General features: G+C 38.1%; 1 protein-coding gene and 1 non-coding gene across 3 annotated transcripts in view; one reads left to right on the forward strand and one right to left on the reverse strand.

The window, feature by feature from the left end:
* CASP8AP2 (caspase 8 associated protein 2) overlaps positions 1-23040 on the reverse strand; it is a 32795-nt gene extending 9755 nt beyond the window's left edge. The window contains exons 1-9 of one of the 2 annotated variants that reach the window (XM_081528501.1): positions 22468-23040; positions 18378-18432; positions 17568-17658; positions 12524-12606; positions 8072-8140; positions 5900-6000; positions 5263-5337; positions 4279-4394; positions 350-2550 (exon numbers count right to left, since the gene is read on the reverse strand). In XM_081528501.1, the coding sequence (XP_081384627.1) occupies positions 350-2550; positions 4279-4394; positions 5263-5337; positions 5900-6000; positions 8072-8140; positions 12524-12578 (2617 nt within the window). In that variant the 5' untranslated portion in view covers positions 12579-12606; positions 17568-17658; positions 18378-18432; positions 22468-23040. The remainder of the gene's footprint in view (positions 1-349; positions 2551-4278; positions 4395-5262; positions 5338-5899; positions 6001-8071; positions 8141-12523; positions 12607-17567; positions 17659-18377; positions 18433-22467) is intronic. The other variant, XM_081528500.1, reaches the window with a different exon arrangement.
* Positions 6260-6323, forward strand: LOC145522105 (U7 small nuclear RNA). Its single transcript, XR_014065919.1, has one exon. It is a non-coding gene; the product is annotated as a U7 small nuclear RNA (small nuclear RNA).
* Positions 23041-24972: the final 1932 nt, after the last annotated feature.

Consider the following 24972-nt stretch of genomic DNA (forward strand, 5'->3'; position numbering starts at 1 on the left):
TAACCAGCAAAACCAACTGTTCATTTCTTGATGTTAGCAGCATCACCTACTCTATGCCATTTGATGATGGTTTTTAAACAAGAAGAAAGTATCTGAATACAGGCAAAGAATATTTGAAACAATCTGTCCTACCATTCTCTTTTTTGTATAAATAAGCATTATCTAAACCTAGACTAAAGGCTCAATGTACATTATTAGTTAACAACAGAGGTCTGAACACTAGTTATATTATCAAATAAAAAGCATTAATTCATCTTGCTGGTGTATTTTTTTTTTGTCCCCCCCCCTTGCTGGTGTATTTTACATTCTCACATCAAGATAAGCTATAGGAGATAATATAAAGTATTACCTTTATGACTATTATTATATAATGGAACTTGAGATGCACTTTCCAGTCTAAGAACTTTTGCTACAGGTCTCACTGGACTATTCAGAGGACTGATGGCTTCTGGAATAGGTCTCAGCTGATTAAAGTCAATGCTCAGAACTGAGTTCTCATCATCATGATATACTGAGTTTGTTTCACCAACTTCCATTCTGTCACCCATTAACTCAGTCTGCTGAAGTAAAGATTCTGGAGTCTCTTTAGGTAAGCAAGGATCCAAATGACAAGACTTATTCTCAGCCAGTGGTGGGTCTACAAGAGAAGGCTCAAGTTTTGGTGTACCACCTTCTGAAAGGACGGTTGGCAGAATGCCAGTTTCTTCAACTAAAGGCTGCAAAATGCTTTCACTGGATTTGGTCACATTTGTTGAAAAAGCCTCCTTCATTTCTGTCTCTTCAGAAATACTACCAGAATTTAAGTCACTGTTTCTTTTGCTATCCAATTCCAAGCCAACATTCTGAGAAACATTTGTCTGTGCTGTGTCTATTATCACAGGAACTGCTGCCCTGGCACCATTAACAGTCTGTTCCATTTCTGTGGATGAAGATAATGAACATTCTGTTGGTTCCATTTCCACAGGTGCTGAAAAGGAAGTCTCTGTGCCACATATGGGTGTGTCACCAGGCACAGTATTCTCCACAGATGCAATAGACAAACTATTTTCTTCTACTTTCTGTTCTGAAATACTGGTCCTGGGTTCAGGTGCTGCTGTAAGAGCATTCTTTGGTTCCAATAACTCAGATTTGGATTCCTCTGTGATATGTTCACTGACAGAGGGAACACATGTCACCATCTTAGCCTGCACCAACAACTCAGAATCACATATGTCACAGGACTGGGGAGTATCAGTTATTGTATGCTGATTATCCTGAGAAACAGGCTGCTTTTTAGCAGGAGAAAGAGTTAAGTTCAATTTTTCCATAAAGCTCAACTTTAAGTCTTTGTTTTGTGGTTCATTTGGGGCACTCTCAGCTCTAACTGCTGGCTCCTTATTATTCGCTCCTTCAGAAACATCATTGTTAGAGACCTCCCCTTTATCATTTTTTGGCTCATTCTGTCTCTTTAAGTCTGCGGTGGTTTTCTTAGTTTCTCTGTTAGTCTTCTGCAAATGTCCTGGAGGTACTCTTTCTTCATTTCTCATATGTTTATTTTCTTCTTTGCTCTCTCGTTCCCTTTTCCTCTTTTCTTCAGTTCTGTGCCTTTCTGCTCTGAAAGGTGCATTTTCCCGCTGGTGCACAGCATCAACTTCCATGGAATCAATGTGTTTGTGAGTTCTACTGGCTAAAAGAGAAGACTGACATCTTCCCTCTTGAAAACTATGATTACTTACAGCCCTGTCTCTTTTACAATCTTCCCAGCCTCTTCTCTCCTCTAAATGGTATTTACTTGAATTGTGAGACTTTGCTAGTTCATTTTTGGAACGCGGAAGCACCGCCCGTTCAGATCTTCTCCAATGATCCTGGCCTTTCACTACAGATTTTGACTTCTGATCAACTTTTCTTTCTTCTTTGTCTTGTGATTTAAGTTCTTTTCTATTTACATTTTGTGATCTTTCACTTTGTCTTTCGAGTTTTCTGTCACTTTGAGATTCTAGTCGAGTGTGTGACTTGTCTCTAGAGCTTTCTTTCTCCCAAGAAGAGCTGATGCGTTCATTTTTATAATCTAAATCTGTGTTACTTTTCAACTTTGCAGTTTTGCTTTCAGCCTTTGGTTCACCTTTACCATATTTCTCAGGATGTCCTTGTAGCCTTTGACTGGCCTCTGTGTTCCTCAGTTCACCATCACCATAGCTAGTGCTCAAGACTTTTCGTATTCTATCAGTCCCCCGGTTGTATTGGCTATGTCGACTATCTTTCCTTCCTCTTCTATGATCCTCATTTGAACTACTCTCACCAACCTGATAATGGAAACGTGACCAAATGCCATTGGTGGAGTGTTTTTCAGCAGATGTGCTCTTTTTTTCACAGTGTGATTTTCCTTCCTTTTCGTGGTTTGGCAGTGAAGTGCTATAATGTACATCTTTAGAAACATCACTTTTCACTCTGTGATCAGTCTTTGAAGAGTCATCCAAATGGGGAGATCTGGATTTAAGATCTTTTGTTTTAACTAAATCTGATGTCCTTGAAGTTTTATGATTATTCCGAAAATGTGGAAACTCCGAAAGTCTATTAAGAAATAGAAATTAACACCAAAAACAACATTAATTCCTTTTTAATAATCCAAGGTTTAATCACATGTGATAGACTTTAAAACTGGGGGCCCACATACTGGCAAAACTAATTTTACTTTGTAAAAAAGAATAAGTAGTAAGAATTTACCAGTTTCCAATGTAATGGACAAGTTTTTAAAATAAGGAACTCTCTTTCATTTGCTTTGCTCAAATAAAGCCTGGAGGACCTCTCAGTTCTCTCCCAGCACTTGCCGCTGTCGTTCAGATTTCCTTCACTACAGGAGAAAGAAAAGAGGGGAGGGAGGGCGGGGTGGCGGGAAGAAAGAGGAAAAGAGGTGGGATGGGGTAGTTCTGTGATAGATGACCAAAGCTGTGCTTTACAAAGTGTCCTGTGGCTTTAATATTAAGAAGTGAGAAACCAGAGGCTGCAAAGAGCAAGAGGGGATGAACAGTTCTGAGCACAAAGACCACTGCCAGTTCAGCTGAGAGGTGATGGGCAGCAGTGACAGCAGAAATGGGAGAGAAATGAATGAGTTGAGAGAATATAGACATAAAAATCAACAGGACATGGTAATGGATTTGGATCTGAAGGATGATAAAGAGCTAAGTGTCACTGATGACTCCAAGGCCTGCATGTCCCAGTTTGCCAAGTAATATCAGTGTAATTACTAATAGCACTTCCTTCTACTCTCAAAAGTATCCTGGTTTGGGCAATAAATTAAATGGTCATCCTATTCTTCAGTCTCTCTAGCTTGCACCAGCTAAATAAATGTTAGGGAATCCACTGAGCAAGGAACAATGGAATGGGTTCAATCTTAAATTCAGTTTTGGATGAGGTAACTTTGAAAATTTTTTACAGATGTAAAGTAGTTATCTACATATAAATGGAACTGACTAGTACAAGTAAGATTACATCAACAGAAAATACTGAAAGAGAAAGGGAAGTAAAGACATAGCTTTGAAGAAAACCAACTTTGCCAGAAAAATAAGTGTCAAGTCAGGAAGAAAACTAAGGATCATGAAAGCCAAAGGGAGAAACTATTTCAAGGAAAAAGTGTCAATTATGTCAAATTATGTGTAAAGACAAGTTAAAATGAGTAGCCAAAACTATATGATGAATTTAGTGGTAGTCACAGGAGGAAGAGGTCAGAGTGGCCTGAGTTCAAGAGTGAGTAGAAATGGAAGGTGGAGAAACAGAGATAGTAAATTTCGATAACTGTTTTGGAGGTTTGGACTATCAAGGGGAGAAGAGATGAAATTCTCTGAAGCCAACTACTGCCCCACCAAAAAAAAAGTGAGAGAGGGAAAGAGAGAAATTAATAGAAAATCCATTTCAGAGGAAAAAGAATATATAATTGAGATATTTTAAGAGTTGTCTATGACAGAATGTATGACACAGACATCCTCCTTGTATTTTAGTAATTTGGTGGGCCCCTTTTGGAACCCATGACATACACCATCATCTTCTCAGGATCAAAGAATATCAGAACAAGATCCCAGTATATTACAAAACTGGATATATTCAGAGAGGTATGTGGCAATATTCTATTAATAATCATACAGAAATCATTATGACAATATACCATTAGAATATTGGCTCCTCTCAGTACAACCTTAAAAATTTAAGAAAATGCACGATTTTCATTATCTTTCCAAAGGTAAAAATATTCCACATATCAATATTCATGTAATTTACAAACATATCCACATCTGTCAATCATACCTTTGGTGAAGATTATTTATTTCTTCATCCTTGCGGTTTATTTCCACTCTGGCCGTTTTGATAAGTGCTGAGATATTTTTCTTAAGAGACTGGTTTTCATTTTTTAAGCTAAAATTCTAAACATCATAAAATATATTTAGTAAAGTATGTATCTATGGAATAAACCACTATTTATATAGCTGTTGATTACTGAATGCTAACTACATGCCAGGCATCACTTATTTTATCTTATGAAACTCTCATAATAGTCATAGGAAGAGTACAGTGATGTTCGTTATACAAATGGGGAGGCTGAGATTCAGAGAAGAAACTAGCACCAAAGAAAGACTATTTAAAATAAAACAATTTAAAAGAGGGATCAAAATGAAAAACCAATAAATGACCAGAAAAAAAGTTCTGCCTGGGTCATTATTTTGGAAATGATAAAATTTGTGTTATATTTAATAACTGGAGGTTTAACTTGAAATAATATACTAGTTCTTAGGTGAACGAAGAATGAATTGAGGACTGACTGGCTCTTTGGGAGAAAGGGGAAAGAAAGAGAAACAACTTTACCAAAAAATAAAAATCAGAACAGGACATTCCTGATTCTGCAGCATGATAACAAAAAAAGTCACCCTGGTAAAAACTGTGAGGGCACCACCATTTTCCCCCATCAGTCATTCTAAATCTTGGCTCCTCAAGCCATTCTTTTAAACCAGTTGATACAATCAAAATTTTCTATTCTTTAACTATTAACTAGTCTAGCGACAGTTATTTAATCATTGGTCAATATCATTGAACAAATCAAGCAGTTTTATCAGTTTCATTGACACTGGAAATAATGTATATTTGGCCAGACTTGCTATTTCACATAACACTTTGAAAAAAAGTTTCCTTATAATCTGTCAACCCTTTAGCATTTTAATTTCTAACAAAGAATTTTACTAAATTTTGATTTTAAAGGTTAATAAGGCAAAAATAAAATATTCATTATAATTCTACCTGTGTCTGTATTTCTTTAAACTTTTTCATCAGCTCTTTCATTTGCAGCTGACATTTTCCATATTCTGCCTGCAACTGTAAAATACAAAAAGATCAAGCATCATTTTAAATTATTTTCTTAACTTAAATGACATTACAAAATATTTAAAACTTTGTAAATCAACTCACAAAGTAGGGTAAATGAGGTCTATTTCTATTAACAGGTATCTAGTTAGATTACTGGTTTTTAAAGCTGGGCCTGCCAACAATGTTATTTTCTTTAGTTTCACATTCAGTCTCCAAACTTTAAATTCAAATAAGGTAGAAAGAAATTTGCCTGCATGACGTCTTGGGACAATTTATAATTTAGTACAAATCATGAAAAGATAAAATGTTTTATCACACTGATTTACCTGTTGAGATTTTATATATTTAGACACTTAAATTTAATCAAGCAAAATTATAACTACATTTAGGCAAACATTCAGAAGATACTGTTTTAAAACAGATCTGAAGGCAGAAACTGATGTAAATATTCTTTTAGTCTAAGAACTACTTCTCAAACATAGAATGCCCATTCAGAAGTTAGCCAATGCCTGCATTTCAGGAGATATCAAAGCACAAAATAACTGTCGTTCATAATTCTGGTAGCCCATACATCATTATATGTTGCCTCCTTTGCAGTTCCTTCTTCAGTCAGGATTTCTTCATATAAATCCAAACAATTCCTGGATGGTACAGAGGATTTGGATGCACTGTCTAAAACAAGCAAGAAACCCTTACATTAAAGTAAGTATTGCCAGATTCAATAAAATCCCTATCAAAACTCCAATGGCACTTTTCAAAGAAATGGGAAAAACAATCCTAAAATATGTATGGAACCACAAGACTGCAAATAACCATAGCAATCTTGAGAAAGAAGATGAAAGGGGGAGGCATCATACTTCCTGATTTCAAACTATAATACAACACTGTAGTAATCAAAAGTATATTTTTATAGGGATAAGCACACACACATAAGTGCTACAGCTCTTTTACAATTTGTCTAGCAGGTTTTCCAGCCCACACCAGAAAACACCTGCCTTGGGGGGGAAAAAAAAAAAAACAGATACAGAGATCAGTGGAACAGAATAGGAAGCCTGGAAATAAACACAGGCATATACAGTCACAGGCAGCTCAGATGGTAAAGAAGCTGCCCGCAATGCAAGAGACCCAGGTTTGATTCCAGGTCAGGAAGATCCACTGGAGAAGAACATGGCAACCCACTCTAGTATTCTTGCCTGGAGAATCCCATGGACAGAGGAGCCTAGCAGACCACAGTCCATACGGTCACTCAAAGAGTTGGATGCAACTGAAGTGACTTCGCAGGCAGGCACGTGTATGGTCCCAACTTATGACAAAGGTGCCAAAAATATACAATGGGGAAAGGATAGTCCCTTCAATAGATGGTGTTGGGAAAACTGGACAGCCACAAGCAAAAGTAAGAAAGTAGACCTTTATATTTATATAGCACACACAGAAATCAACTCAAATTAAAAACCTGAATTTAAAATCTGCAACCATACTTAATATCTTGTAATAACCTATAATGGAAAAGAATACAAAAAAGAATATATCTCTATCTATCTATATAACTGAATCACTTTACTGTATACCTGAAACTAACAAAACAATGTAAGTCAACTATATTTCAATAAAGGGAAGTGCCTGGCAGTCCATAGGTTAAGACTACATACTTTCAATGCAGGGGGCACAGGTTCCATTCCTGGCTGGAGAACTAAAATCCCATGAGCCCCGCAGAGCGGCCAAAAAGAAAAAAAAAAAAAGTAAAAAAAAATTTAAAAAACTGAAATGTATGGAAACAGAGACTAAAAATGATGGTTACCAAGGGCTGGGAGTGGGGGAAAAGAGATATTGATCAAACTCTTCCAAGTTTGTGGACGAATATACAAACTTCCAGCTTTAAGATGATTAAGTTCTGGGGATATAATGTACAGCATAGTGATTATAGTTAATAACACTATTTTATATAATCGAAAATTGCTAGAGTAATCTTAAAGAGATGGTAATCATGTGATGCTATACAGGTGTTAGCTAATGCTATGGTGGTAATTATTTCGCAATATTTAAGTGTATAAAACCAACACACTATACATCTTAAACTTACTTAATATTTATGTCAATTATATCGCAATAAAACTAGGGTAAAAAAAGAAAAATATACATGTTAAGTGTTTTAATATAGTGTCTACCTCTACCCAAAGAGCTATACATTTCCCCATCTCTTGTATTTCATCTAAATCTATACTAATTTCAGATTAGAATTGGAGAACCACTTTACCTAAAACAAATTTGTCAACAAATCAAATGTAAAGATCATATTTGTTCAAAGCTTTGAAAAATCTGATTGCAGAAAAGTTTTCTCAATCAGACAGGTCATTAGACTCTCTGCATATTATATCTGTACTGATTCATTTGAAAACACATATAGTACCTACCCTTTTCAAAAGTTCTAATATCACGTAGCCTGCAACAGTGTATGAGGTAATAGACATAGTCACCACCACCAGCTTTATTTTTAATGGTACAAAATACTTTTCCATAAGGTCCAATTAAATCTGACACCCAGAAGAAAAACAAACCTAAGGGCTAATTTTTTCACTGATAAAGATTTGGGCAAAAAATAGTTACCTGAGTATAATCACTTCAAAGAAAAGGCAAATTGTTGAGAAGCTATGAGTTATGCCAGGAATTGGTAACAACAAAATAAACACTTCCAACAGACTGACCAAACAAAATAAAAAAGTATTTTGTTACAGAATTTACATACCAGAACCAGCACTGTCCAACCCAGCATATATGTCCAAAGAACCTTCATCATTATTTTTAAGAGGAGAAGCTGGAAAAAAAAAAAAAACAAAGACTGGTTAAAATTGACTCGATGTACTTAGTGAAGTTTTTCCATTTCAACTCTGAAGGACCAGAAAAAGAATATCAGTCTTGTGCCAAAAAAGAAAACTGTTTAGAAGCTTTTGTACATCCTTATAAACACACACATCTTAGTACATAGATACAGACTTAAAAACTCACTTTCAAAACGATACTAGTAAGAAGATTCCCAATCCAGTATCAGAACAATCTTCCTGCAAAAAGAAAAACTCTAAACAAAATACTAAAAGCTAACTGTAGCTAATGCTCTATCACTGGACTTACTGTGGCAATCATTTCACAATATATACAAATATGGAATTATTATATTGTACATCTGAAATTACTGTAATATTATATGTAAACTGTACCTAAATTTTTTTTAAAAAAAGGTATCTAAAAAAATAAAAAATAAAAAATAAATAAATAAATAAATAAATAAAGGTATCTGAAGAACTGAAGAGCAATCCAAAGCAGGCAAAAACTGGAGAGGAGATGACCCCTGCAAGAAGCAATGAATTCCTATCCCCTTTATTTTTTAAAAGTTTTTGTGCAAGGATAAGCCCTAGTTGGAGCCACAGTAGGCAGAAAAACTCAGATGGACACTTCCAGTCCTAATAGCCTAAAGAATTAGAGAAAAAACTTTGGGAGTGATTAATAGCAACTAGAAAGAGGAAATCCAAAGAGCCACAGAGAGGACTCCCCAAATTGTGCCCAAATCTGAATAACACAAGTAAAGGTTAAAACTCCCAGGAGTCCAGCTAAAAGCTAAAAAATCTCTGTAGCTAAACAGAGATTTCAGCTACTGTTCACCACAGGGAAGACAGAAGATCAAGTTCAGTTGAGATAAATGCCTGCTAAAATTAAAAACACTAGCACTTTTCAGAGGAATATAACAGAATCATATATCTCGAACATTTACAATGTCCAAAACGCAATTCAAAATTTCTCAAAGGAAATCTTGGTAGACAAAAACAACTCTAAAACCAAATGAAAATTTTAAAACTGAAACTACAATACCTAATGTAAAAAGATTCAACAGAGGAGGCAGTGAGCTTGAAGACAGATAATAAATTATCCAATTGCAAGAATAGAGGAAAAAATATTTTAAAAAAGATCACTTACTAACCTATAGAATATCACGAGTTCTCACATACTATATACCTGGAGTCCCAGAAGAAAAGAGACAACGGGGAGGAAAGCGATACTAGAAGGATACTAGAGGATACTAGAAGGAGAAAAATGGTAAATAACTGAGTAAATACAAAAGACTAATATTTCATCTTAACTGGTTTTAATTCCTCTTAGTTTATTTAAGATACATACAATAGGCTAAAATAAAAATTACAGCACTGTATCACAGGGTTCATGACATCTTTAACATAAAGGGACAGAAGGAGGTCAAATGCAACTATATGTACAAGATTCTACATCTTACATAAAGATTCTTACATTTTAATAACTAGACTATAAAATGTTAAAAACGTATATTGCAGTCCCTCGAGCAATCAATTATAAAAAACAGTGCAGAAAGGTATAACCAAAAAGCTAATTTGTAAATCAGAATGAAATTCTCAAATATATTCAAATACTTGAAACAGGCAAGAAAATCAGAAAGGAAAAAAACTGATGAAACAAACTAAACTTTTAAAATGAGATGTCTAAATCCAATCACAGCAATAAAGGACATTATTGTATTAACTGATAAAACTGGTATAAAGATGGTAGACTAAATAAAATTATAGTATTAGTGTTAAATTTACTGAAATTGATGATTATGCTGTCTTTATGTAAGAAAACCAACTTTTGCTCGTGAACTATACACTGAAGTATTTGGACATAAGGGACCATAATGTATACAACTGATTATCAAATAGGTCAGGAAAAAACTGTGTGCATGCATGTGTATAAATAAAAAAGTATGTGTACAATGTTAAAGCCACTGGCATAGGTAAAAGGTTCCTTGCATGTTCTTATTCTTGCAACTTTTCTATAAGTCTGAAATGACAGATATAATACAAGACAAGTACAAAAATGTTATAGGAATAAAAATGTTTGTGAAACCATGTTAACTAGTAAAAATAAAAATGTATACTGTGTATGTGACTATCAAACAATGTATGCATGTGGACAAAAACTTGAGAGAGAGCAGTACACAGAAATGAGAGCAGCTATTTCCAGCAAATGAGAATAACAAAATAGTTTTGCCCTTCAAAATAGGACTTACAGTTGTGATACTTATGAATCTAAATGAAAAGTAAAGGTGGTCATTATACTTTCCATTTTTCTATTGGTTTAGAATTTTTCAAAGAAAAAATATCATAAGACAAATATATAGCAGCATAACAAAACATCAGCAAAAATAATTAAATAACAACAAAAAACAAATAATGCTATCCAGAGTGGTTATGATGGCCATATTCCATGTGAATCTATTCATGTCTATGGATATTAGTTTTTTAAAACATATTTTTCCTCATAGCTCAGTTGGTAACGAATCTGCCTGCAATGCAGGAGACCTGGGGGTCGATCCCTGGGTCAGGAAGATCCCCTGGAGAAGGAAATGGCAAACCACTCCAGTATTCTTGCCCAGAGAATCCCATGAACAGAGGAGTCTGGCAGGCTACAGTCCATGGGGTTGCAAGAGTCGGACATGATTTAGTGACTAAACCACCATCAAGCAAAAATGGAATTCTACTAGACAAGTTCTACAACTGCCCTTTTCATTGTATAGCAATCATAATTCTGATCAATAAATATACAACTATATCCTCAAAAAGTTTAATGAGATTGTCATAGCATAATTATAATTAAGACCAAAGAACTAAAATGTTATGTCAGGATTTAGAAGTTTAAAATCTTGTATTACTAAAAATATTTCCATTTTATGAGCTTATTTTACTACTGGGTCTTGGCTGCATCTTTCAAACTAATCATCTATTTGTGACTGTTAATTTTTCCCTAAACAACAATAAGCAAGTACCACTCCATTTACTGGAAATATCAGTTTCAAGAGTAACAAGTATCTATCATACATATATATATGATAAGTATATATATGGTATATGTGTATATATATATATAAACACATACACATACACCTTATCAGTGAAACCACCAAGTCCTAATCATTGGACCACCAGGGAATTCCTCTTGTTCACTGTTCAGTCACTCAGTCATGCCCGACTCTCTGTGACCCCATGGACTGCAGCACACCAGGCCTCCCTGTCCTTCACTGTCTCCCGGAGTTTGCTCAAATTCATGTCCATTGAGTTGATAACACCATTCCAACCATCTCATCCTGTCGCCCACTTCTCCTCCTGCCCTCAATCTTTCCCAGCATCAGGGTCCTTTCCAATGAGTTGGCTCTTTGCATCAGGTGACCAAAGTATTGGAGCTTCAGGATCAAGTCCTTCCAAAGAATATTCAGGGTCGATTTTCTTTAGGATTGACTAGTTTGATCTCCTGTTGTCCAAGGGACTCTCAAGAGTCTTCTAAAGCACCACAGTTTGAAAGCATCAATTCTTCAGCGCTCAGCCTTCTTTATGGTCCAACTTTCACATCCGTACATGACTACTGGAAAAACCACAGCTTTGACTATACGGAGCTTGGTCGGCAAAGTGATGTCTCTGCTTTTTAATATACTGTCTAGGTTTGTCAGGCTTCCCAGATGGCTTAATGGTAAAGAATCCACCTGAAACACAGGACACCCAGGAGCTATGTGGGTACATCCCTGGGTCAGGAACATCACTGGGAGGAGGAAATGGCAATCCACTCCAGTATTCTTGCCTGGAGAATCCTGTGGACAGAGAAGCCTGGTAGGCTACAGTCCATGGGGTTGCAAAGAGTTGAATACAACTGAAACAACTTAGCATGCACACAAGTCTAGATTTGTCATAGCTTTTCTTCCAAGAAATAAGCGTCTTTTAATTTCACGGCTGCAGTCACTATCCACAGTGATTTTGGCCCCTCAAAATAAAGCCTGTCACTATTTCCATTTTTCCCCCATCTGTTTGCATGAACTGATGGGACCGGATACCATGATCTTCATTTTTGGGTGTTGAGTTTTAAGCCAGCTTTTTTACTTATATTTTTTCCCTTATATTTTTGCATATGACAATAAAAAATCATTACTGCTTATACTGGCAAAGTTGTTAATTTTATTATATTTAAGAGGTCTGAAAGTATAATCAGAAAGTTCTCACTTACTAAGCACTTTCTATTTGCCAAGCACTTGATTGTATTCATTTACGTGTGGGGAGAAAAAGTTGATAACGACAGTGTTATCAATGAGAATAAATACATGACTTTATAATTAAATAAATTTAGAAAGACAATTAAAATGAGCTCTTACCAGAAAAGACATCAAATAAACTTGTTCCATCACCATTGTCATCATCTGCTGCCATGATCCTATTTCTTTTTGATAGTCTCCATCTAAGGTATTAAATAGAAATATTCTCCACTGTTAAAATCAACCTCACAATTCAGAGACTAAACTTAGCTTTAAGTTAAAAGATAACTTTCAAATTTGGACACAATGACAGAGTTCACTCTGTTGTTGTTTTTTAATGTCTGGCATTTTCTAAAAGCTAAAACTATAAAACAAAAAATCTTAAACTTGTTGATATGGTTAACCCATATCACAAAGTAAATGATGCCAATTTTATAAAGTAGACCAAAATATAAATTAGCTTTTATACTAAAATAAGCCAACTATCATACTAAGTAAGTACAAATATATCGTGAGTTCTGTGAGTCCTCTTAACAAATCATCAAACCTGGGGGTAACCTTAGATATACATGAGACTCTAGACATACATGTTTTTACCAACAAGGGAGTAAGATGGGCAAATTGCAAAGAGTTTGATACTATACTAGGTTGGTAAAGGTGTTGGAAAAAAGTGACATCTATACTCTCATGGGCTTCCCAGGTGGCTCTGTGGTAGAGTCTGCTTGCCAACACAGGAGACGTGGGTTTGATAACTTGGGTTGGGAAGATCCCCTGGAGAAGGAAATGGCAACCCACTCCTCGATTCTTGCCTGGGAAATCCCATGGACAGAGAAGCCTGGCAGGCTACAGTCCATGGGGTTGCAAAAGAATCAGATACTACTTAGCAACTAAACAATATTCACACATACTCGCATACATCAAGCATATGCTGGTACAAACTCTAAGGAGGTGATCTGGCAACAGCTATCAAATTTTTAAATGCAATTTAAACAATTTCATGTCTAGTAATTTGCTCTATAGATATATCAAGCACATGATTACAAAAATGTATACACAGGAATATTCGATGTAGCACGAGACTGGAAGCAACGTAAGAATCCAAAGCAGTTTAAAAATATCTTGACTTATCTGACTTTCACTAACTTATCTGACACTCTCCATTCTGCCTGTAAGATATATGAATGTTGCCCACAGTCAATGAACTATGGCCACTATGGCTATTTGCAGTTATTAAGGGTATCTGTGCCTGCATATCTCTGCTCTCACCAACTGAGATAACCTACCACAACCAGGTGCATCTATTATCAAATTCAATTATGCTTATTTTCTTATTTTTCTAAGTAAAAGTATGATTGTTGTTGTTGGTTTAGTCACTAAGTCATGTCTGACTCTTTGCGATCCCATGGACTATAACCTGCCAGCCTCCTCTGTCCATGGAATTTCCCAGGCAAGAATACTGGAGTGAGATTACTATTCAGCGATTTCCCAGGAAAAACTAGACTAAATGTTTTAGAAAGTCTAAAAGGTGAGAAGCAAGACACTTACAATTGCTATCAAATCAAGTGAGGGTGACATAATCCAAAATACTGGAAGAGAAAATCTAGTCTGGACTCAGATGGACTCAGAAGTACAGAATTTGTTACTCAAATGAAAACAGTCCTGGAAATCCTAAGCAACATCTTCTTGGTGTGCAAGGAAGTCAGAGCTCTAATCATTGGATGTATACTCAAAGAAAGGTCATGATTCTACCACAAGAGATACAATTTATATGTCTTTAAATAAAATCAAGGCATATGTATATTTTTAATCAACTGTTATAGCCTGCGCAATAATTACAAAAGGCAAAGATGGCATAATCACATTTGGCAAGTAACACAACTAACTCTTGGTAAAGCAGCACCCAACTGAGGGAGAAGAAACTCACAGGTTTCCTGACAGTAACCTACTACTAGCTGCAAACTGAAGGGAGCATCACTCAATGGATTTTTTTTTTTTTTTTCACAAAATGGTGACCCATTAATCTGATGACTTGGTTAAACAGATCAAATAGAGCAAAGTCTTCACTGCATATTATTTCACAGTTTCAGTTTTTACTATTGGCAGGTATTACTCTAAAAAGACAAAAAAAAAGATTCTACTTGTCTTGGTTATTTAAAATTGGGAAATACAAGAGATTCAAAAAATCCTGAGTTTTTGCCCCTCACCTGTCTTAAACTTTTCTCCAATTGTTTATGGGATCACTGTCTGCCAACCTTACTTTCTAGGCCTCTACCACCAAATAAAATATATTTTTTTAAATTCCTTTTAAAATTTAAGAGGAAAGTGGCTGCTTATTTCTTAGTTACAGTAGATGTAGCATTAAGAGATCTTCAAAATTGTCTCTGAGAATTATTTATAATTGTTTCTGAGAATTATTTATATATATGTATATGCACATAAAGTTAAAGGAATTGTGGCAATTATGATCCCTCTTTATTCCCTATCTACCCTTGTGTGATAGGCTGCAGTCCATGGGGTCGCGAAGAGTTGGACACGACTGAGCGACTTCACTTTCATTTTCCACTTTCATGCAGTGGAGAAGGAAATGGCAACCCACTCCAGTGTTCTTGCCTGGAGAATCCCAGGGACGGTGGAGCCTGGTGGGCTGCCATCTATGGGGTCGCAGAGTCGGACACGACTGAAGCGACTTAGCAGCAGCAGCACCCTTGTGTGATAATGGAGGTAGGCCTTGAAAATATTTCTCCTTTGCTAACTGGCCCTATGTACAGTCTTGTCAGGAGAGAGTGCTGAAGGGACCCTGGAAAGGAAGCGGGGTTCTCTTCCTACTTTCAGTGTGTCTGGCTGGCCAGGTTCCTGCAGAGCCAGCGTTCTCCAGCACTCAGTACCTACAGAGCCAGCGTTCTCCAGCATTTAGTATCTCCAGCACTAGGTTTCTGCAAAGGCACAATTTTTCGACATGCTTGCCTCCTATACATAAGGTTGCTATTACAATGGACTCCTGCAGGACATAGCTTTCTCCTGCTAGGCTTATGGAGAGGGCAGCTTCTCCAACGCCTGGATCCCACAGCACCCAACAGCCAGCAGCATCTAGGGGCTTCCCTATGTACCTCCTCTGCTAGGTTCAAAGCACTGTCACCAGCAAGGCACTTGGCAATTTCTCCATCATTCAATTAGCCCGGGCCACACTCTTCCCAATAATGGGGAGATGGGTCTTCTCTGGATGATCTATCTCAACCCTGAAGGTAGTGGCTGATCCTGTATCTGCTACTCCTAGTTTCTTAGGGTTATCTTTAACTCTTTACTAACCAATTCCCAGTTATTCCAACTCACTGTTAACAATACTTTCTAATACGCTTTCTCTTTTAAAGCCACCATGTGGCTTTTGTCTGATACTCGTAAGCAATTACAACAGAGGTTTTAACACACTCTGCTAATTGAGCAGTTAAAAGAGATTTAAAGATACATCTCTGAACACAAAATTGACAGATTTGATCTGATGATTTTTACATTAGCTACACTAAATAACAACACTTATATTACTTCCAAGCACATTTATAAAAATGGACAATGTATTATAATAGTGAGTTTCAGCAAATTTCACAGATATGCTTTTATTAATAAAATTTGAAATTAACAGTGCATTTTCAAATTTCCCAATTACTTTCAAAAACCACAAACATAGGTCAAAGAACAAATATTAATGGAAATTGGGAAATACACAGAACTAACTAACAATGAATATAATACACAACATTTGTGGGGTACAACGAAAATTGTACTTTTAGAGGAAAAGTTATAGCATTAAATAAATTTATAGGAAAAGAATACAAAATATTAATTAGGTCATCCAACTCAACAAAAAGAACAAAGTAAACTGAAAGAGACACACAAAAAAATAAATTAATGAAAAGAAACAAACGCTATGAAGATGAATAAAAATAAATACTAGCTCTTTAAAGGGATGAATCAAATAGGCATATACCTGGCAAAACTAATAAAGAAAAAGAAAGAACAAACATTAGGAATAGAAAAGGAGTACGGCTTCACACGGGCTTCCCCGGTGGTTCAGCAGTAAAGAACACGCCTGCCAATGTAGGAGCTGCGGGAGACTTGGGTTTGATCCCTAGATCAGGAAGATCCCCTGGAGAAGGAAACGGCAACTTACTCCAGTATTTGTGCCAGGAAAATCCCATGGACAGAGGAGCCTGGTGGGCTACAGTCCATGGGGTCCCAAAGAGTTGGACACAACTGAGTGACTGAGCACACGTGCACAACAGTTTCACATACAGCAGAGATTAAGTTATTAACAAAATATATTTGAAAGTTCAATGAAAAGGATGGCTTTTCAGAAAAATGTAACTTGTAAAAACTGACTAAAGAAGAAACAGAAAATATGAACACATTTTTAAATAATTCAATACAGTAGTTAATCTAGGATGATTAAACAATTTGATATAGTAATCTACTCATAAAGAAACTTATAATTCTATCATACCTTCAAACAAGAGATAAAATCTATTCCAGACAACAGATGGGGGGAAAAAGGCTGAGAGACAAGATTTATAAGGTTAGTACAGTCTAGACATCAAAACTGGGCAAAGACAGGACAAAACAGGAAAATTACAAGACAGGAAAACTAGAGGTCAATCTTTCTTATGAACACAGAAACAGTTTTTTAAAAGTATTAGCCAACTGCATCCAGCAAGACATTAAACAAAAAACAAAAACAAAAGTACACTAAGGACAAGTAAGATTTATTCCCCCAAATGGAAGATGGTATAGCATTAAAATCTCAATTAGCATAAGCACTGTCTTCTAGTTGATGAAGTTGCTTCCCATCAGGGTACAAATTGATAGTTCTGATCTGTTATATATGTATATTGGAGTTGAATGATTTAATCAATGGGTGGTAGTGAGAGCCAGGTTTCTTGCTACTGAAGCAAGTTACAGAAAAGCAAGAGAACATACTAAAAATGACACCTATGGTAATAGATTATAGCTGAAAATATCAGTAAGAACACACATTTAACTCAACATAGGTACAGATGATTAGATATAGAAGTAATTATAGGTACATGTATATACATGAGTTAGTAGACACACATGTATTGATATTTCTTTGCTCCACCAGCAAAGGAGCAATAAGCACACATAATATCCATACCTTGGATTCTAACATTCTTCTCCATTAACTTGGACCAGAGAATTCCCTGCAAACTTTCTTTTGCCATGTAAGGCAACATATTCATAGGTTCCTAAGATTAGAACATGGACATATTGGTGAATCCATTAAGTGGCCTAACACATTGAGACTGATGTTTAAATTGTAGCTTGTTTTAAATAACTTAAGAGTTAAAGAGGGGGTTCCCTGGTGGTCCAGTGGTTAGGACTCCACACTTCCATTGCAGGGGGCATGGGGGCTCAATCCCTAGTTGGGAAACTAAGATCCCTCAAGCTGTGTAGCATGGCCAAGAGAAAAAAAAAAGTTAAATGGCCATATGTGGCTAGAGGTTGCTGTACTGGACAGCAGTTAGACAGAATATGAGCAACCTGAAAGCAGAGATCAAGTTTTAGAAATCTCTATATTCTCAGCACTTAATACATAAATATGAAAATAAAGGTGTGCTGAATAAACAAGGAAATCAACCAAAAGACCCTTAACCAAAATATATCTATATCTGTTAACTAAAGCTCATGGTTTATTCACTGGCTCTCACTCAAAAGACTACTTAGGGTTAGGGAAAAGCTCATAGGGAAGACTTCACAGAGCTGTAGTTACAATTTAATAACACAAAACTAGTTCTAAATGCTATTGGGCCCTTGTAAAAATGTATCTGAATACTCTCCTAAGGTGACAAGCTCCTGGACATCTTATTTTCTACAACTGCAAAGCAAAGTCTGGATTCAATATTTGATGGGCAAACACAAAGAAGTTGGGATAGAGAGCAAGAACTGCTACAAAAAACAGGGATACCAGATCAGACGCCTCTGCTGCTCCTTCAGTGCCTGAAAACTAGGAACTGCCTGTACTAAAATACAAACTAAGAGTCAGCAATAAGATGCTAAAGTTAATAAACACATTCCTGTAAGTCCAAGCTCACCAAGTCCAAAATCAAACCACAAAAAAAAAATCTTTCCATCAACATCTGTCACCTCCTGCATTGCTGTGTCTTTGAGTAGCATCCCTAATGATGCTTCTCTCTTTTTCTTTGTTCTTGCTAAAGAAATTTGTTTCAGCCCCCACTATAGCTACCTAGTTATCTTCCCTCTCCAAACATATGCTACCCACAATTGTTGAGTTAGTTCTTCCAAAGCAATCCTGTTCATCTCATTTCCTGCTCAAAAACTTCGTATTACTTCCCAATACTTACTGAATAAAGTCAACACAGACACTGGCACCTACATTTCTGACCATCTCACTCACTACCCCAAGATTTCCAAAATCCCAAGGTTCAGTGAAACTGGATTCCTGCGTGCAAACACACTTCCTGACACCATCTTCCCACATTTTTCAATAAGTTCACAAGCAAGACTGGGTTTGAATACCCACAGAATAGAATGTGAGAACTGAGGTTTTAGAAAGTCTGGTGAAATACTTGGACTTCTTCAACCATAGAATGAGGGAACCACTAAAAGCTTTTAAGGCCAAGAAATATAATGATCAAATCTGCATTTCAAAGAAAAAAAATCTGCATTTCAGACATTCAACTCTAGCAAGAAGAGTACTGAAAATATTAGTAGTGAGGCAGATAGCAAAGGCTATTATACAGGAGACAATGAGGGGTGACTAAGTTATTAACAGTGGAAATAAAGATTAGAAGCAGACCTCAGAGATTTCAGTGACAGAATCAAAAAGATTTAAGGAAAAATGTATTCAAGTATCGGGCTTCCCAGATGGAGCTAGTGGTAAAGATCCCCGCCTGCCAATGCAGGAGATATAAGAGACATGGGTTCAATCCCTGGGTCAGGAAGATACCCGGGAGTAGAAAATGGCAATCCACTCCAGTATTCTTTCCTGGAGAGTCCCACGGACAGAAGAGCCTGGTGGGCTACAGTCCACAGGGTCGCAAAGAGTCGGACACGACTGAATCAACTTAGCATGCACGCACCTATTCAAGTACCCAATATTGCCCGTTTCAAAACCACAGCCTGAGTTGTCTTTTCAAAATGCAAATATGATCATGTTCCCTCCTTTGCTTAAAACTCTTCAGTGCTTCCAGCTGATTCTAGGTTAGAAAACAAATTTGTCACAGTTCTGCTTACAAAGCCCTGAGTGAGCCAGCCTCTGCCCACTCCTCTAAGTGTTGTGTGCTGTGTGCTCAGTCGCTTCAGCCATGTCTGACTCTGTGAGACCCTATGGACTGCAGCCTGCCAGGCTCCTCTGTCCCTAGGATTCCCCAGGCAAGAATACTGGAGTAGGTTGCCATTCCCTTCTCCAGGGGATCTTTCTGACCCAGAGAGCGAACGAGAGTCTCCTGCACTGCAGGCGGATTCTTTACCACTGAGCCACTAGGGAAGCTGCAGTGTTAGTCTGCATCATTCTCCCCCATTCTCCAGGAATCTCTGCTCTGATCATAAGGGCCCTCCTTCAGCTCCTGGAACACAGTCTGTTCCTCCCACCACAGGGCCTCAGCAGGGAGTGCTCTTTTCTCACTGCCCTCCTTCACTCAGTTCCTCTTTGATACTGTGGCTTAAGGGCTTCCCCAGTGGCTCAGCAGTAAAGAATCCACCTGCAATGCAAGAGATGCAGGAGACTCCTGACAGCCTATACTCCAAACCCAACCTAGGTCTCCTGCATTGCCGGTAGATATTCACTGTCGAAATCACCAGGGAAGCCCCTGTTAAATTTAACCATCTGTTAAATATTCTTATAACACTGTGTCCTTTCTCTACATGGCCTCTTTTCAGTTTATGATTACATTTTTGTGGGATTCCTAAAGAAATATCTGTCTCATCCACTAGACTATACGCTCCACCAAGACCAGGCCCTGGTCTGTTCTGTTTACCCTTGTATCCCAGGTCTCAGCACAGAGCCTGACAGGTTGGTAGGTAATAAAAAAAATATTTGCTGAAATAATCAAAATCCCAATTTGCTAAAGACAACTCTTCAGTTCCTAGCTTCAATAACAAGGTAGTCATGCTTTTAACTGAAATGGAGAACCAAAGAAGACATGTTGAATTATGTGTAGGACATTCAGGACAAGATGTCTAAACTGACAGTATATAGCACAGAAGACAAGACATAATTGTTACTATTTATAATAGCCAAGACATAGAAACAATCTAAATGTCCATTGACAAGTGAATGGATAAAAAAGATGTGGTATACATACACAATGGAATACTACTCAGCCATAAAAAGAATGAAATATTGCTATCTTCAGCAACATGGCTAGCCCAAGAGATTGTTATATTGAGTAAAGTAAGTCAGAAAGAGTAAGACAAATACCAAATGAGATCATTTACATGTTGAATCTAAAATATGACACAAATGAACTTATTCACAAAACAGAAAGATTCACAGACACAGAAAACAAGTTTATAGTTATCAAACGGGAAAAGGAGTGTGAGGAAGGGATAAATCAGGAGTTTGGGTTAGCAGATACAAACTACTATATATGAAATAGATAAACCATAAGGTCCTATAGCACAGCACACTATATTCAATATCCTGTAATGAATCATAATGAAAAATAACATGAAAGAGAATATATAGAGTATATATATAAGAAAAGAGTATATAAAACTGAATCACTTTGCTGTATACCAGAAACTAACACAACATTGTAAAGCAACTATACTTCATCAATTAAAAAGATACAACCGCTACAAGTGAGATTACTCTTGAAGTTACAAAGACCAGTGATTCTCTTGAAAAGGAAGACAGGAAACAGAAAAGGAGGAATTATGTATCCGTATCTCTTGGGAAGAAGGATTTTTCACATTTCCTCTCATCTGTCTCCAAATGAGTGTCTCAGTATACAATGAGAATTGTTTCTGATAGGAGAGTTGCACCAAAGTGTAAAGGCAAACTTTTTAAAGTTGAGAACCATGATGATGAAAGCAAAGAGTTGCAAGCTCACTCATAATCTTTTGAGGAACAATCCCAGTGAATTCAGATGTGAAAGCAAAGCAGATGAGGGAAGGATCACCTAGACTTTTGTGATAGGATGTCTTTAAGAGACAGTCTGAAGGAGGTTTCCTTTAAGAAAAAAAAAAATGAGGGAATGAAATAAACATTTGTAGAGAAAAACAAAAATATCTGTAGACAAAGAGTCAGGGGAGAGGGAAAGGGTATTTTTAGGCTCACAAGAAAGGCTTAATCTAATATAGCAAGATCCCTAAAATGATGTAAGGGGAAAAGAGTAACAAACACCATATATATTGTACCCTATGTGCCAGCCACTGATCTAAATGCTCTTAAATACATTATTAATGTATCTCAAATCCTCCCAAAGTCCTATGAGGTACAAACTATTATTTTTCCCAATTTACAGATGCAGAAATAGATAAGAGAAACTCGCCTCAAGGTCCAACAGCTGTTAAAGGGAGACCTGGGATTAGAATCTGCTGCTAAGTCGCTTCAGTCGTGTCCGACTCTGTGCGACCCCATAGACGGCAGCCCACCAGGCTCCCCCGTCCCTGGGATTCTCCAGGCAAGAATACCGGAGTGGGGTGCCATTGCCTTCTCCGGGATTAGAACCTAGCTGTCTCTAAAGCCAGATGACAAAACCAAGAATATTCATTAGAGAGAAGAATGCAAAAAAAATTTTAAATGGGTGATCTCTTGCAAAATGGCAAGAAACGCTGGAACTAATTGGGTTAGGGGGATTCTTCCCCTGAAGGCCTCTGTCCCTCCTCAATCAAAAGAGCCCCGAGTGAGATGCGGGAGGAGCCTTCAAGACAGACAAGGTTTGGAGCTAGAGCTGTAAAGAATGGGAAAGAGCAGGGAAGCATCAGAATCAATGGCAAGTTGATGTCTGAAGCGCAAATCTTGAGACTCTACAAATTATACATTCACATCTGATTTAGGGTCTACTCTGTGTTAGGAAAGATTCTCATACCTGAGAGATTAAGGTAAACAACTTCTCTGGGTATAACAGTGGCCGAAACAAACTACATCAATGATCACCAGACACAGCAAAGACCCATTCCTCCAGAGAATCGCATCCGAACGAGTACATTCCAAGGAGAGATAGGTTTTTTGGGGGAGGGGAAGGAAGACTGGTCGAAAGGACAATTCCAAGGAGAGATAGGTTTTGGAGGGGAGGGGCAGGAAGAGTGGTCGAAAGGACAATTCCTACCCGCGCTAGTCCTCGCCCCCCCCCCCCGCCCCTCCGCCTCCCGAATTCTCCCGAAGGACCACAGAGGGATCTGGAGTGAAAGCCCAGAAGCTGCATCCGAGGAACGCGGCTTCCTGGGGGCCCCGGCCATCAGACGCACGCCAACCCCCACCGATTCCGCTGCTCCCTTCAACTCCCTGGCTCCCCAGACGCAGTCAGCCTCCGCTGAGGGGACTACCGCCCCATGCAAACTCTTCCCAGAAGCTCCGCGCAGACCGGACCCCCAACAAGAACTTACCCGCCCCGCCTGGACCAAAGCAGCCTGGGATCCTCTCTGGGCAGCCTGGTCTCCCTGGCGTCTCCACCAATGCCAGCTCGCTATTAGGACCCGGAGGCGGGACTGAGCGCCCACGGCCAATCGGATCGGACGCAAAGCACGTCCTCGGCGCACATTAATAGTTCCCGCCTTTGGGAGGGATTAAAAAAAACACGGTTGGCGCCAAACTCGCGTGTTTGAGGCAAAGGGGCGGGGCCTGCCCTGGCGGGGAAGAAGGGGCGGGGCTTCGTTACGGAAGGGGCAGAACCTTGGCTGAGGTAGGGCGGGGTCTGGGAGCTCTTTAATGAAAGGGAAAAGTAATCGCTGAGACTGACTGAAGTCGCTCAGTCGCGTCCGACTCTTTGCGACCCCATGGACTGTAGTCTACCAGGCTCCTTCGTCCGTGGGATTTTTCCAGGCAAGAATACTGGAGTGGGTTGCCATTTCCTTCTCCAGGAGATCTTCCTGAGAAGGCACTGTCATTTACTTAGTTCTTTGTTCTGTTAATTCGACTAATTTATTTAGTTCTTTGTTCAGTTAATTCGACTGATTGCCATACGCGTGCTAGACAGGTGCTGGGCGCTGAAGTGATGACGATGAGTAAGCCCTGTTGTGCACTTCCCTCAGATGCTTGACTGAAGGATAAGCAGTTTACCCCTGGGAGTTGGTATCGAGGGGATACCAGTCAAGTGGGATGGGAGAGAGAGGAGTGCTTTTTAGAGTCAGGCTACCAGAATCATCTCTTAGAACTTGCGGGCATCAGAGGCACCTGTAGGGTCTAACCCCCAGAGGCTGGCCTTGAGCCATTAACCGGTGGGGAAATAAAGCCAGCTTCCGCTGCTACCTCATCTAGAGGTATGATCTTGACCCCTAGTCCTTTCCTCCTGTTTGTCCATTTTAACAACTTGCGACTGTCATTAACAATTTATTGTATCTTTTAAAGTTTTTCAAAAAGTCCTCATTTGGGTGAATATGTTTTGGAAGAATATTGGTTTCCTAGATTCTCCCCCAACCACCGTTGCTTCTGAAGAGAAATTAGCCAGGTAGCTTTCCAGGTAGTGGAAACTGCGAGGGTAGAGGGGGTGCAATCACAAGGCATATGACGTTGCTGGAGCATAAAGGGTGAGGTGAGGCTGGAGAGAGAGGCTTGGGTCAGACCTTGAAGCCCCATAAGAACTTGTCGAAGAGCTTGGAATTTACTTTTAAAGATGAGGCATGGGCAGGACACCAAAAGTTTTTAAGCTTGGGGTGCTGGTGATCTGATTTACATTCAGATGCTCTGTTGGCCTTGAGAAGGAGGATTTTGAGGTGCGGTTGCAGTGATCCAGAGAAGATGAGGGAGATGGCAGGTAGCCTAGGGAATTGATTTTAGACAATTTAGGAGATGAAAGTGATAAAACATAGCAACTGATTGAATACTGGTTTTCAGCATGAGTACTTAATGATGGCAATCATCAAAAAAAATTATTGAGAACACAGCATATGGGCCTCAAAAATACAGGTTTCCAGCAAAATTATCTTCCAAAAAAGAATAACCTTATAATTTAAGCCTTACAAAGTCTCTCCATGTTACTGATACTCTCTTAAATACTTTACATTGAACAGAAAGTAGTATTTGGTTTAAAAATATTTGCTTGGGGAATTCCCTGGTGGTCCAGTGGTTAGAACTCTGTGCTTTCACTGCTATGGCTTGGGTTTATTCCCTGGTCAGGGAAGTAACTAAGATCTTGCAACTAAGATTCTGCAAGCCCTGTCAAGAAAGGTGCTGTTGGGAGGTGGGAGGTGGAAACTACCTGTAAAAATATTTGCTTCAAAAGACCTCATTGCCAGTTTGGTAAACTTACAGAAGCCAACTGAAGAAATCAATATTTTTCTTAGCGAAATGGAGTAGTGTAAAACAGTTATATCCTTTATGGAGTCTGAACTCACGATTGCAAATCTTGCTAAAGTAAAAGCAATTTCTGAAGAAG

The sequence above is a fragment of the Giraffa tippelskirchi genome, chromosome 9 (assembly GCF_054371585.1).
Source record: "Giraffa tippelskirchi isolate mGirTip1 chromosome 9, T2T-mGirTip1v1.2.pri, whole genome shotgun sequence".
In the NCBI taxonomy this organism is placed as follows: domain Eukaryota; kingdom Metazoa; phylum Chordata; class Mammalia; order Artiodactyla; family Giraffidae; genus Giraffa; species Giraffa tippelskirchi.